The 15,176-nt window shown below is 34.5% G+C and overlaps 1 protein-coding gene across 1 annotated transcript; it reads left to right on the top strand.

The window, feature by feature from the left end:
* The first annotated feature begins 254 nt into the window (after positions 1-254).
* Positions 255-14,926, top strand: LOC124642698 (growth/differentiation factor 8-like). Its single transcript, XM_047181300.1, has 4 exons — positions 255-262; positions 1,314-1,396; positions 10,927-11,342; positions 12,486-14,926. The coding sequence occupies exons 1-4, from the start codon at positions 255-257 to the stop codon at positions 12,867-12,869; spliced, it is 891 nt and encodes a 296-aa protein (XP_047037256.1). The 3' UTR covers positions 12,870-14,926.
* The last annotated feature ends 250 nt before the right edge of the window (positions 14,927-15,176 follow it).

The following is a 15,176-nucleotide window of genomic DNA, read 5'->3' as shown; positions in this document are numbered from 1 at the left end:
CACACATAAATTTCGTCTCCGGAACCAAGGACCATTGTGAGAAGGCGTGCCTTTAACTAGTTCTTTGTAAGTACCGTTCACAAATGGACCGCTGACGTTCTTCTCACAGAATCATTCAACACCACGTTATCTGGCAGCGGTGACTTTGAACTTACGTACATACGCTTCTATCCAGCGAATACACATTGATTTGTTCCTGAAGAATCCACAAAATCTTTTCCCTCGCACTTATTTTAGTAGTCCTAAGGTCCAGAATGGCGTGGTGATGATTTTTTGCGCATGATTCATTTGGGTGGTCAGTTTCGTATATGTGAGGTCCACAATATTGGCCGTAATTGTTCAATGTAGCTGTTTCGGCGAGCGGGTGCCACGATCTCGGTACGTTGCAAATTTTGCACGTTTTCTTATTGATCGGGAATTGGGATCGATTATTGGGGCCAGAGGTCTGTTTTGTTAATTCATTTACTGGACGAATTGAGGTCATTTTAATATTCCGCTATGTTTTTTTTAAGAATATTATTTGAAAGTCTTTTTCCGTCATAACAGTTCCTGTATTTACACACAGGAAGTTACATCTTATGTGAATGGTTCTCATATTCTGAATTGAAAAGCTAAATTTGTCGTCGTACGATCAAATTACCAAATTGTTTACAAACAAATCAAATAAGATCATTTATCATACTGATGCCCTCAGAGTTCGGGTCAAATGTATTAGGTTTTTATATTACGTATTGACGTTGAGGAATCTCGATTGAGAATAAACCAGGATTGTTAGCCTCGCTGGTATCTCTCTCGAGGATGGCATAAGAGGTCACAGAGGGGTAATCTCAGGTGGATGACTTTAAATTTGACAAATGAGTGAGAACTAATTCAGTAGTATCTTAAGTACATTAACTTGAAATTGGTCCTTTGTTCATGACCTTTTAATTGTGCAACAAGATTGGAGTGACCTGTGAAAGAGTTATTTTTATCATTTGGTACTTAAGGTTTTTCTTCGAATTTCGAACATGTGACCATCAAAAAATTTAGGACACATAAAGCATCAATACAAGTATTGTGCGAAACCAAAAACAACTAGGACCATTATAATAAAATCCAAAGTCAACGAAAAATTATCAGTAACAAAATCCCGCTTTGCAGTTTTTAGACAACCTTGTGCAAATATTTACGCGCATGTAAGAGAAACACGTGTATATAAATAATAAAAAGGCTCACTATCCAAAAACTAATAATTTTGACGGCCTCGGCTTTTTTAGTTGACGTAAAACGAAAGATCTCCGCAGTGAGATAAGATATGAGGTCAATCTGTACAGTACATTTTTGTGCGTTGGCGAAAAAAGTGTGACTAACGAATTGCGCAATTGTTTGCAGCTAGAAATCTGGAGAAAAAAGAAAGGTCAGTATAGATTTTGTAGTTGCTTATCATTCTCCATGAGACCCTTCTGTGTATGCTTCTAGCCAATTTTTTTTTATGTCTCTGAAGTATTAGGAGGCTACTAATTATTTGAAATATACAATCAGTCAACTTACCAATGTCTTTCTCCATTTGGTTCATTCCAGTTTTTTTTTAATAACGCCACAAGCATCCAAATCAAAGAAAAATTGATTTTTTGAACACTTTTTCACGTAAAATATTTTGATAGTGCGATAGCACACCCAAAACATTTAGGTTTAAATAAAATATAATTCTGCAGGAGATTGAGGCACCTGCGTGCATATGTTTCTTTACAAGTAGCTGATAAATAGCATTATGCAATATAAAAATACACAAATAACCAGCTATTCTTTCGATAAAGGAGTTAACAATCGACAATAGACTACACTTAAATAAGTTAAACCTGTCTAAATAACCGCTCAAACGATAGTAACTTCTAAATAAATGTATCACAACAATCTGAAGGACAATTGATTTATTATACGGAACCGTCCACATAACTGTTTTGATGGGTACGACCTTTATTGTGTCTAGGTTAGAGATTTTAGCACTGCGTCATTTCATTGGAGAGTTTAGAACTTCTTTTCAATGCGTAGTAGGTAGTAATTTAGGACATCTTTCTTGGAGTTGGGAAAGCATCAAATGACCTTTCCAGCTGTGGGTGTTGAAGGAGGAAGTAGCAGACTTTTACTGACTAAAACTGACTTTTGTTCCTTCTGAAGTTCTTTGTGCACCTAGGCCAAACAATTATATCTGGGGCTCCGCAGAGCTTTATCTGAGAACCTGGTAGGGTTTTCTTCGACTGAAAAATAAAGATGTTATGTATGGATATTTTTATATTTATATTTATTTATTTGTATGGATATACTTAATGGTTCAATAACAATTCTGCAGTAACGTTAACGTTACCGAAACGTTAGTTTTTCGTTGTGTATTTTTCCGACCTCTATCAGTTCGGAAGACGATGTTGTGCTAATTATGCAATTATCATTTCTATGATTGACCATTCCGAAGATACAATTTTAAAAGCGGAGTAGCAAAACTGACAGGCGCCAGGTAACCTAGGCTATCTAAGCCTATTCAAGTATTCTAGAGTCTTTTCTCTAAGGATTACATATTAGGCTTTGTGAATAAAACTACGCTCATAGTTTATCAGTGTCCCAAATTCCACATAAATCCTACCAGAATTAAGAATCTATTTATAACTCAACAAACAAACCATTTATTATATAAATAGAACTCAACAAAAATTCCTTAAAAAGTCACTTTGTATGTTATGTAAACATTTCTTTAGTCAACAATTCTGAGATAAGAAGATTCTCACTATAGCTACTATTTTTGCTGTGCCCTTTGACCTAATGTAAGTACACAAGGACCGGGAGTTTATCCAGTAACAGTAGCCTTGACTTTATCAATATCCTTACATTACGTGCAAACATGAACTTGAAAACAACTGTTCACTTGTTGATGAAGGTTAAACTTAGAATGTATTGCTAATTCTCCTGCGCAGATCGTAAAACGCTGTCTGGGGGAAAGTTTTGATTGTCTTTTTTGGAGACGGATAAATTTTCATACGTTTGTGTTAAATCTGTAGTCTTTACAATATTAAAAGCACGACTTAATATACCTATATTAAGTCGTGCTTTTAATATTGTAAAAATCCATCGTGTAACGATTTCGATCATCATCACCCCGATTTCATGAAGGAGTCAATTTTTAATCATTTGGCATTATACGATAACCACCGGGCGATATCAAAATTTCGAAGCTCCTTGCTGCACTAGTTCAGAGGTTTTGGTCCTTTCACCAGAAACCAAATCAAACCCCCATTATTTTGTATTTTTAAGCTTAACTGAAGGGCTTAAAAAATGTAACTTAACTCATTGAATCCTACACAATCAAGCGAGAAATCTGACAAAGGGTCATTGTCACACGGCTTGACGTAGTGAACGACCGCGCATTGCAACTTGTAGACATAACGTGCGCCGGCGCAGGCAACTGAGGTGCGTAGCGAGACCGTACGACGCGTGGACCGTAGCGTCCACAGAAAAGGGATGTGGATATAAAAAAAAATGTCATTTATGATAAGAGAAGCGGAGATGATAGATCTTAAGTTAAAAAAAATGATTAAAAATAAAAATATAGCAAAACACAACATGGAAATATTTATAGTAAGATATATTTATTAAGAAAAAAGGTAAGCTATTATTATAGGTTCAGCAGTGGACGCTAATTGGTTGATATGATGAGGATGAAGAACAAAAATAAGCTAAAATCCTAAAAATTATGTAGATGAAAAAATATTCAGAAGTATTTGTCATAATGAATGAAAATAGAATTGGTCCTTCTGCACACAAAATATTTTTTGGTCCTTTTACCATTTAGCGTACGGAAGGACCAAACAACTCCAAACTTTCAACAGTCGATTAGCCCAATTAAACTATATTCTGAGTAATATTTACTTTTTGTATTATTTTGCTGTTTATATTAGCGGTCACATTGACAGATAAAAATGTACGTAGAACAGGTACTGGTATGCATTACAAACCCGGGTTTAATCTGTGTCAAAGATCGGAAAACAATTCGCTTTATATTATATTGGGTTATCAACCTACTGGTTTAAAGTATCATCAAATATATAGAATTTGGAAATAAATAGTACCTAAGCATATTTTTTGGGAAACAGCTGAGTTTTTACAAAAGTAAGTGTGTTAATTTTGAAATCATAGTTTATCTCTTAATTCTCTTTTTCCGTTTCTCTTTTCCTGCTTTGGTCCTTACGGATCCATATTTAAATCTATGAAGTCACTTTTGAAGATGTCCAACGCATCTAGCTTAGGCCATTCCACGAATCTCATTAAGACATTTAATTGCGCAGACACACAAATTAATTCCAACCAATTTCAGCCATCTACACCATATTTAGCATTGAAAGAAAAACTTTTCACTGCTTGATCGTATCGTACAATTAAAACAAATTGAAAAATTAAAAAGGTAAAATTTATTGTGTGCTAAACTGAAATTCGACCTTGCAGCTCAAAAAATAGAGTTGGAAATGCGAATGTGAAATTAAATGTTCATGATTCAATTTTGTAGTGAACCCACGCATTTTTGTTCACTACGGGTCGGGTTTGTGTTCTGCAGGCATCAGTCTTATACTGGCCGCTAACATGCGCGCGCGTCCCAATTTTCAAATATGGAATTCGCGGTTTTCGAATTTTTCGAATCGAATTTCGAACATGTTTCGTTCGCGATACATTGCGTGTGGTGATGGTTGATAGTTGTACCGGTTCTATGAGAGCAGGCGATGAATGGTGAGTACCAAATCTAGAAAATTACTCATGTTTTTCACTAGTCAAAAATATTTTAATTTTTTGACATTTATTGCAGCTCAATTATCAAAATGACTTAAGGACATTTGGAATTACTTTTGAAACTTGATTATTTTAACTTCTCATACTATTTTATCCATGCGCCTGGATGGAATAAAATTAAATGTGTCATATTCATACACAATATTTTACAGTAGTAATCACCAGTAGGCAACAATTATCACTTTTCTCCGAATAGCAATTAATTAGCTTCGAATCCTGCGCAACATGCTTGCAAATCCTTTGTCTTAGGAACTCACACATGTCATATACACAACAATAAACAGAGATTGTACATTATAGCATTCTATCAAAAGTATAAAAGTATAAAATAAAACTGTAAATAATTAGTTAATATACTTAGCATCCCCATGTATTTATAGTCATGATAATCTCGCCCCTTTTTAATTATGGGACTTCATAAAAATTTGTGAAATGTACTTAGGTGTAATAGCGGTAAACTTCTATTTAACCCTCTACATAGGTGAAAATTAACCCATTGATAGGTCGCAAAGTAACAACCGCATGAGTCCATTTATCATAAGGTTAAGCAACGGCGCCGACGGCCCGTGGATGGGTGACCATCTATGCCAAGTCAAGTTTCCCTGTGTTTCCATTTGAACATCTTTGGCAGTCGTTTCAGGTATTCAGAAGCCAGAATATCTGACAACCAGTCTCACCAAAGGGGGTTGCCCAGGTTACTGGGTTGAGAAGGTCATATAGGGAGTTGCTTGATAACGGCTAATTCACGTTACATATCTATAACTCTTTCCTTGTATTTTTTGGTGGAAAATCATCAAATGACCCCTCCTGATGTAGGATGTAGGGCGCGAGGGAGTATCAGACTCTTACTGAACTCATCATGTTTCTCTGGAGGCCTTTGTGCCTATAGCTCTTATGAGTAATCCCACAGCCACGGCAGATAACTCTAACTCTAAAGTACCTACCAAAGAACTTGTCTCTTACGAATATAATGCCCAAAGAGAATATTCCGTTGCTGATCAAAGGTAACTCCTTATCTCCATTGGCGGTAAACTAGCCAAATCATCACAATCTTATAGAGTCAACCATCAGATTTTGATACTTTGGTAAAAATCTGGTACATTTGTAACGACAGGCAAACGTAGTATAGGTAGGTATCTCGCCGGCAAGAAGAACAGACGATTTGTTGTAGGCAGAAGTTGCTTATTTATTAACTAGCTTCGGCTAACAGGTTCACCCGCTTCCTGAGGGAACCACTTTACGAACCCGATTAAAAACGAATTTGTTATTCTGTTGTATAAGCTATAATGATGATAAGTTTGATCAAAATCTGTTCATCAGTGTCAGCGTAAAAGAGTATCAAACATACTAAGTTTTACTTCGTATCCATAAGTTAAACTAGCAGCATTCTCATACATTTTATCCATGTGCAGGAAGTAGTTTTCACAAAATGCGGGTTAAACCCCAAGCGGAAGCTAGCCCACCATAATAGTTAATCCTAAATATATAGGTGATGTTACTTACCTATTTTTAAATTACTTATGTACAAGAAAATCTCTGTACTTTTTGCATTAATGCAATCTCTCTAAAACTATTAAACAGATCTTATCAAAATTTGGCACAGCCAATGTTAAATATTTTGTTGACTATCATTTAGTAGTTCAATTAAAATAGTTTGAAGAGTTTCCTCAAAATGAAAGTTTATTTTTATTTAAATTAGTTCAAGGATATTTCCGGCGGTTTCTAAGCTTTTGTTTAAAATCTGTTGCCACCGATATCCGGCACATCCGCTCAGAATTATCTCGAAATAATGTATTCTTATCAAATATTTTTTAGCTAGGTACGGCTTCGCTCACCGAGTACCTGTGCACTAAAACATAAACTATTGTGGAAGCTTCAGTACTAGAGATACATATAGTTACTTAATTAAATTATTGATTATGATGTCACTGTATTACTTAACTCATATCTTTTTCTTATCAAGTGAGATGCCTAAGACTTATGTCTCAGTTCAGTTTTCTCAAATCCGCCTGACGGCCTTTGACACGGTGTAACATTCGGTAACGCCGGCTTTACGTGCTTTCGCAGGCGCGAGGGTGCAACACCGTTAACTTAATGATAACTCTGAAAGTTTCTAAAACCCACAAAGCTTTTTCGCTCCTTCGAAGCTTAGATCTCGTGCATACACACACTTGCACACTTATGACAGCAGCAATTGATAGTACAGTCATATCTAATATGGTGTAAATAGAACTTTCCTCACTTAAACTTGATTTTTGTATGTTTACATTAACACACAAATTGCTTCAAAAGTCCGATCTAATCGCGGTTTCAACCTCGCATCTAGAAAAGATAGAAAAGAAAGTAGCCTTTAAAAAAATCTCTGCCAAAAGACAAACCTTCCTTACGACCGACAACCAGCCTTCGGGCAATTCTTTGGCCCTGGTAACTGGCTAGGTTGTGGTGGTCAGCTCATGTCCATACTTCTCAGCTTGATCAAGTTATCGTCAGACTAAAAGATAACATCATGTAAATTGAATTGACTTTTTTTAATACTGACTACAACTATGTATCTTTCTATATATTATATAATACTCCTGCGCAATGCGTAGGCGTGGCTACCTAATATTTGATTGCCAACGAAAATTACAAGCATCAATGGTTTTTTTAAAACGTTGGACCAATAGCAGCAATGGGCGTATTCGTTTCGAAATACGCAGTAGTTTTGATAAAGAATTTATTAAATATGGTAATTAAAATGTGGCACTGATAAAGTAATTATTATAATTGAATATTGTAATAATTGTCCAAGTATTGCTACATTAAGAGAAAACTTTTATCTTCCCTTATATTTTTGCGTAAATGTGAAATGTATTGAATCAATTTAATTTCAGTATTAGCCGCTTGTAAGGGTTAATAGCATTTGAATACTTCTAACAGCGTTTTCATACAAGCTGATTTGGATCCGCTTGGTTTTTCCGAGCACCCAGTGCGGTTCATAACGTCATTGTTGTCAATTGATTGCTGCCGCTCGGAAAATCCACCAATGTGAAAACGTCCCAATTTCCCCCCATTTTCCTTTGTTCCAAAGAAAATTATTACTTGTTTGTAATTATTACGACAGAATTTAAACGATAGAGGTATACTTATTGAATAATCTTGATAGTCCAAAAGTTCAGAATGTCTGGTCACCACTTCTTCATTAGTATACCGAATCCTTGGTTAGTACCTGTAGAGGTCCTATACAGTACCTACTGAGCGTTAGTTACTCCTTACACCAAGTGCCAAGTGATTGGTCAACTCAAACCATTGAGTTACTGCCTCACTGTTTCACGATTAACTATAACTATAATGATTAGAAAACCACGTGCAAACCGACCGAATTGTAAAACTAATAAATTATCAGAAAATCTACCGGTGTACTACATTCGAGAACGCTTTCACAGATATAAATTAAGATATGTTTAGCTAACATCTCTTCTTGGATTTTGATTAATTTATATAAAACTACGCGTTTCGGTTTCTAGGCGCGCTGTGGATTAAATAGATCGGTGCGCTTAAATATTTCACGTTCGCGGTTTTGAGTGGTAATTTGATTATCCAAGAGTGAATGGCAGTTTTTGGGTTCAACCATTGTTTAGTTGCGAGAATATTAAGTCACTACCAACACTCACAAATCCCTTACACTGCTACTGAAAGTGTCTACGTGGTATTTCACATTACCAATGTAAAACATGGGGGTTGAAATTCTAAAGGTTTCAAGCTCACTGATATGATCATTTTTGTTTGTTTAAACCAGACTGACAAATCAGCACTTTGCGAACGTCAAAACTACCTCAGACAGTCCCTAAAAAGCTGACCTTGCACAGAAGCCTTGCTTTTGCAGCAGATAAGAATGTTTTTCTACTGGGTTTTTGTATAAAGAATATTCAGGGGTTCTATAAGATTTCAGAGAATACGAAGAAAATGTTCGCATACTTCCCAAAAACCTACGGAATCCCGAAAATCCAGGCATTTACCAACCAACGTTACCAAGAACCAAATCTGTTTTCCTTCAACAAACCGAAAAAACTTAATTGTAAACACCCGACGACGGATTTATATACAGCCTGTCAAAACTGCACATATTTTAGCTGTAGTTAAAATATATATATTTAGTTTTAGTTAAAATATCGCGATGATCTTAAACGTAGTGGGAGTATGGCCTTCTTGTCTGGATGAACGAACTCTTTATTTTTAGATATTTCTTTAACACCTGTACATTTTGCGAGTTTTTAAGTGTAGTTTGGTTGTGTTTGCCGTGGGGTGTTGGTAGGTGAAGCTCGAATACTCAAAAAAGAAGTGGGACTTAGAATTTTCTGTCGCTCCCAGCTATGTGACAGTGGGCTTCCAGTTTGATTGAGCTAAGTTTAAAATTGAGTGAGCTTTGGGTATTCGGGTATTTGTATTTTAAAATTATTTTTATATTGCTTGATCTTAATTTGCCAATTTTTTTAAATCTTTTTTTTTAATTTAAATAATTTTCCATGTTCTAACTTATATGCACTTATTTAATTGCTGTTTAGGTATGATATTATTTTAGCATTTTTTTTTTAATACTTCCTTTTAAGGTATTATGTGTTTCCGATAAAGTTCAGTTACCTGATTATTCAAAGTGCGTTTTTAAATAAGTTTTATTTATTTTGCGCTGGCCTCACCAAATTTTCACAGCGTAAATATTTTTGTACTTTTTGTAGGAATTTGCAACAAGTTCAACCTTGGTAGTTGTGAAAGATATTTCCCATGCAAGTTCAGGTGTAGGTCAGTTCATTCAGTTAAGACGTAAATAAGTTTATGTTAACACGCCCATATGGGCTTGCACGTGTACAAAATTTTCATAATAATCTTGTGTAGAAGAAGCTTTATTTTGGGCTGAAAAATGCTCAAACGCCGCATTCTCTGGGTGCAAAGTCCAAGTATTATATGAGTTAAAAAAATCGTGCGATTTTTAAACCGCTTTTACTTAAAATAAATAAATTGAATTTTTTTAATGGCTATAAATTGTTAGAGGATAAACGGGCTCTTGCTTTATGTGATTAAATACATCCGTAGATCCGATCGAACAATTAACATAATTAACTACGACATATCTGTTTGTAACGACCTGATGAATCCTTTTGTATTTCCTTTTGTTTAAGTATTCCAAGTTATTTGACGAAGAACGTTGAGCTAGAAATCACTGGGATATAGCACAGGAGCTTTGTAAAAAGATTTTCAAGATTTCTTTCGATTAATTACTGGAACTGAACTACTGAAACTGTTTGATTAGGCCAGACGTAAAAAAGCTGTTGATTCTTCTCTCTCTCTCTCTCTCTCTCTCGATATTAGGATAATAATTATTATGATATTTAATGTGTATAGGTATTTATTCTTAGATCGATTTTAAAAACAGTTTTTCTTTTTTTCAGATGCCCATCTACGAAAGTATTCCGGTGTTGGCACAGGAAGAATCCACCATTAAAAAGCCAGCATTTATATTAATTATGTTTGATAATTTAAAAAATGCACCTCATAAAATCGGAATTAGATATCTAACAATAAAAAAATGAGAAATTAAAACTACGAAAAAATAATTATGTTATCGAAATCGGGTATAACCCCTACATTATTTATAAACATTAACAAAAAAATATAAATGGTGATGTTTGAACGGGTGATTTCATGAATATAGTTGCTAAAGTGGCGGCTTTAGTTTATTATATTCCATGGAAAAACCATATGCTAACGATGTATGAAAGAGATTGTTAATGTTTTTAAATCTTGCAAACGTTATGCCTAATTTACAAATACAGTTTGCGGACTAAATGTAGTTATATCTAAGTAGGCGTTTTATACGTAGTAGCTATAAAAGTTAGGTAGGAAAGTTAAAGTTATAAAATGATAGGTTGTTTAATAAAAAATAAACGTAAAATTATTCGCCGCGATCTTAGATTAAGATTTTCTTAATATATTTAGATAACCTTCTATCTCAGACATGGGCACGAACTTAGTTACTTATTTAAAAAATATAGAATTAGATAATAGACTTTTTGGTATAAACTACTAACTGCTAATTTATTGATTAATTAAATTAATAACGTAAACTTTTCAACTCAACAGACACCCGTCGGCACAGTCACTTCAAAGGTCTAAAAGTGATCAACTTCAGATTCACCAACAAGGTACTGCAAAACGAGCTGGATGAGGCAGTCCTCAACCTGCACATCCAGGACTTGGAGACGAGGAACACCACCATCGACCCTGACGAACCGTTCACCATAACCTTGCAAGTCAGCAGGGTGACAAGGAACAACCAGGGGAGCAAAGCATCCGTGCCTTACACCGACAACTCGGTCAAGATGACGAGAAGAGAGTTGAGAACGGGAAAGTGGTTGAAGGTTAACATAACCACCATGGTTGCTGAGTTCTGCAGACTGCCAAGGGAGAATTTAGCCATAGTTGTGAGAGTACAAGACTCGAAGAATAGAATGAGTTTGGTTGTGCCGCATCCGAGCTCAGAATCAAATAATGCTTTGGTGAGTTAACTTGATCATTTTGTAATTTATTGTAAGTCACAAGATTCTCCTTTACTTTTCAATGTTAGTTTCTTAATCAATATTATTGTTCATATTCTACATAGAGAGTCTTTTTAAACCCCGACAAAAAACAGGAGCATAATAGAAGTTGGACCGCGATGTGTGTCTAACTACGCCATTTAAATCGCGTCTAGCGCTTTTAAGCACTGGTATTTCACAGCCGTGCACGTTTAAAAATAATTAAAGATAATAAAAACAAATAACAGCCAGTTTCTTCATCAAAAGTTAAAGCCAAAGTAAAAGTCAAAGTAATGTCTAAAGTAAAAGTAACGGTCAAATTCAATTTTTCTATTAGTTTTGCTGTCACTTTAGCCTTGAAAAAACGTATTTGACCGTTACTTTTACTTTAGACATTACTTTAACTTTAAGTTTTGATGAAGAAACTGGCCGTAAGTCAGTAAACAATAGTCACTTTATAGAGACCGACATAGATTTATAGAATCAAGTGCAGTCGGTGCTTCCCGGTCGGTATTTCTTAATATATTAATCAGTATATCTTACAACCTTTATCTCATACATATCGAGACGTGTATTGCACGTGCTATTTAGGTAGCCTAAAGAAATAAATGATTGCAATAATATACAAATGTCTACAGAATTCAATGTTATATAATTAAGTTTAATGACAATGTTATTTAAGTTTATTGCCCAATTAGACTGAAAAGTTATCGGGGATCCATTTTTATACAATTTCTGTATGATGCAACTTTGCGGATATTCCGTGTTATTTTAATGTTATCATCTGTCTTAGTTTAATCTCTTGTATTAATTAACTGAATTCCCAAAATGGGGGAGGTTCTCAATTCGTTTTTTAAGAGTAAAAACCCGGGGAAAAAAACTGACAGACATTTTTGAAAGTTGTACATTTTCGATCCCCTATATCTTTGGCTTGACTGATTGGTTGAAAGTTGTCATTCAAAAGATGTTAGTATGATGGCTGACAGAGAGGAATGGAAGCGGAAAACATATTGCGCCGATCCTAAACATCTAGAGAACAGAGCAAGAAGAATTTACCTTTTCTCTCTTTAATAATTCGGATTATTAATATTTCCTAAAATAACTCTACAATTCTCTGTTTTCCAGATGCCATACATAGAAGTAAGTCTAAGAGACAATTCGCACAAACGCACTCGCCGTACAATCGGCATGGATTGCACCGAGAACTCCAAGGAGGCCCGATGTTGTCGGTACCCCCTCGTCGTGAACTTCGAAGAGTTCGGATGGGACTGGATCATCGCTCCCAAAGTCTATGACGCCAACTACTGCAGTGGGGAATGCCCTTACAGTTTCCTTCAAAAATACCCCCATACTCATCTTGTTCATCTAGCTGCTCCCCAAGGAAGTGGGGGCCCTTGCTGTGCCCCCAGAAAGATGAGTAGCATCACCATGCTGTATTTCGACCATGACTACAATATTATTTACGGGACTATCCCCGGAATGGTAGTCGAAAGCTGTGGATGCTCATAGCAACGTTTTAGTATAGTGTGGCTCCAAGCATTGTCAAACGTTCGAGATTTTTTTTTAATGATTTATCTTGCTCCATGTTTTGTTGTGCCTACTCTTGAAAGAATCTCCCACCTAGTTGCCTAATTTTGAACATTGTTTTATCTAAGTTTTGATAACATTTAATTCATGAGTTTATAGTCATTCATTGATTTACGTCAATCGTGACTTAGAACGAACTTAACCCGTCAATGCGCGCGGTTTAGAAAATGTTTTATTTTTGTAATTTTTCTTGATGTATTTTTTGCCATTTTTAATAGCTTGTTTAAATGTGTGATGTTCTTTTTAATTGCAATAAATGCTTGGAGCCTTTAGTGTGGAGTCTATAGCTATGTGATATTCGGTTGAAGACTGCAAACCTTTTTGTGTTGTGTGTCGTGAGTGTGAAATATGTACATTTTTATTTTACGTTTGTACCTACGTCTAGTATAAATTACTCAACCTGTAACGTCTGGTTCAAACGAGGCTAGCGAATATCTTAACTGGTTATTATTAAACTTACCAGTTGATAACATAACTTTTAGAGATTGTTACTGTACCTACAGAGTACAGAGTAGCAGCATTAATAGCGATAATACAGTCTCTCAGTTTTTATTTATTTTCTTTGCTTGATTAATTTCTTTATAATATAAACTGAGAAGAGAGCCGTCTAGAAGTTTTCGGTCTAGCCTCCTTGGAATCATATAGGTAAATACTTATAACTTCACTTGTAAGTACGTTTCACCCATTTCGATTGAAATGTCCATCATCATACGACATTACAATTTTATTTACTAAACAACATAGTGTTAGATAGGTACCTATAGACTCAGTTATCTACAACGCTTGTCGCTATTTTCAATTAACTTCTAAAACTGGTGATTATCAATTTAATTAATTATTTTAAATCAATAATTGCTATTTTTTCCAACCAAGTGACCCCTGACTTTTTTTATTGGACAAAGATAATAGTGTAAAGGTTCGAGCGATAATACATTTTTATCGTTTTATTTTTTTTATGTAGCAACGAGTTATCAAGTAATTCTTTGACTTGCGTCTCAAAATGGCATTTATTTTTTTCTATTTTAAGTCTTATTTAGACTTGTTCAGTATCGCATTTAATAGTACACGGGCTAAGATACAGATGATAACAATGCATTTAATTCTAGGAATGCACTTTAGGTATTTGGTGAATTCACGATAATGACGTACAGAATTCTCTTCAGAACATGTGTGACCCAATTTAATGATCTTAATGAACTCTGAAAATGTCAAGGAAATGATTAAAAAAGATGCTTTTAATTTAATATTATTCTGATTAAGAATACCTACTGTCGGTTCTGTTTTATTTTTATCTACTTAATATAAGTTGCCCGTGGAATGCATTTCTGTCTTGTCTTCACGTATTTTTCATATTAGCGTAGTCATGCTCCATTTTACCATCAAAATTTAACTATAAGTAGGTAGCTCTATGTAATTCGATGTAATGTCATACGTACTTTTGGAATTTCTCTTTTGATATTGTTTGGATCTCGATCAAAATTATATTTTTATAATAAAAATTTCATAGTTTCTTTTAAGATTCTAGCGGGTGGTGCTTAAACGATAGTTGCTTTATTTATAAAACATACTAAATATTATTGTATCAGTACCTACCCTTGTAATATGACGTATTATTTTGGCGTGATCAAATTTTTTAGATATTTTTTTCGTAATGTAAGTTTTTTTTAGAAAAATTATAACGGGCGTAGAATTTTCAAAAATTAGATCTCATTTTAAGGCAACAGTTCTATTGAGTGCCTTTATAAAGATCTCCCAAAACGTTTGGATAATAACAAAATAAAGAAAATAAAATGTTTTTTATAAACATTGTAGGGTTAAGAATTTTGTGTTAGAATCTATTCGACGTAACTTGTTTATTGTCAAAAACACTAACATTTTCATGTTGATAAGTTTTTATAAAATAAATTTTCAATTCTTTACGTTTCGTATTATTTTGTGGGTGTAAACTCTTTAAGAAATATATATGTCTCCGAAAACTATTTTGTGTGATTTATTTACAAACTATTCACCAGCCATAACAATATACAAATACAATTCATCAAACAAAAAACACCTTCAACATTCATCAAGAGTCTCAGTTTCATCAAAATCCGTTCATAAAAGGTAAGTCTGGTGTGACGGGGGATACTAGAAAACTTTTGTTTATTTCCAGAGAAATCGCTTATAAACTAAGGCATATATTTAACGAACGAATAAGTATACGTTAAAAAAATAATTGAGTGGGTACCA

Source organism: Helicoverpa zea, chromosome 25, assembly GCF_022581195.2.
Source record: "Helicoverpa zea isolate HzStark_Cry1AcR chromosome 25, ilHelZeax1.1, whole genome shotgun sequence".
Lineage (NCBI taxonomy): Eukaryota > Metazoa > Arthropoda > Insecta > Lepidoptera > Noctuidae > Helicoverpa > Helicoverpa zea.
The sequence above is the reverse complement of the archived record's forward strand: the minus strand, read 5'-3'. Positions and strand labels throughout refer to the sequence as shown.

Excerpts from the sequence above, each read along its gene's own strand:
- LOC124642698 (XM_047181300.1), top strand. Across the intron at positions 1,397-10,926 it reads AATCTGGAGAAAAAAGAAAG|ACACCCGTCGGCACAGTCAC; the intron begins GTCAGTATAGAT and ends TCAACTCAACAG. Across the intron at positions 11,343-12,485 it reads CAGAATCAAATAATGCTTTG|ATGCCATACATAGAAGTAAG; the intron begins GTGAGTTAACTT and ends TCTGTTTTCCAG.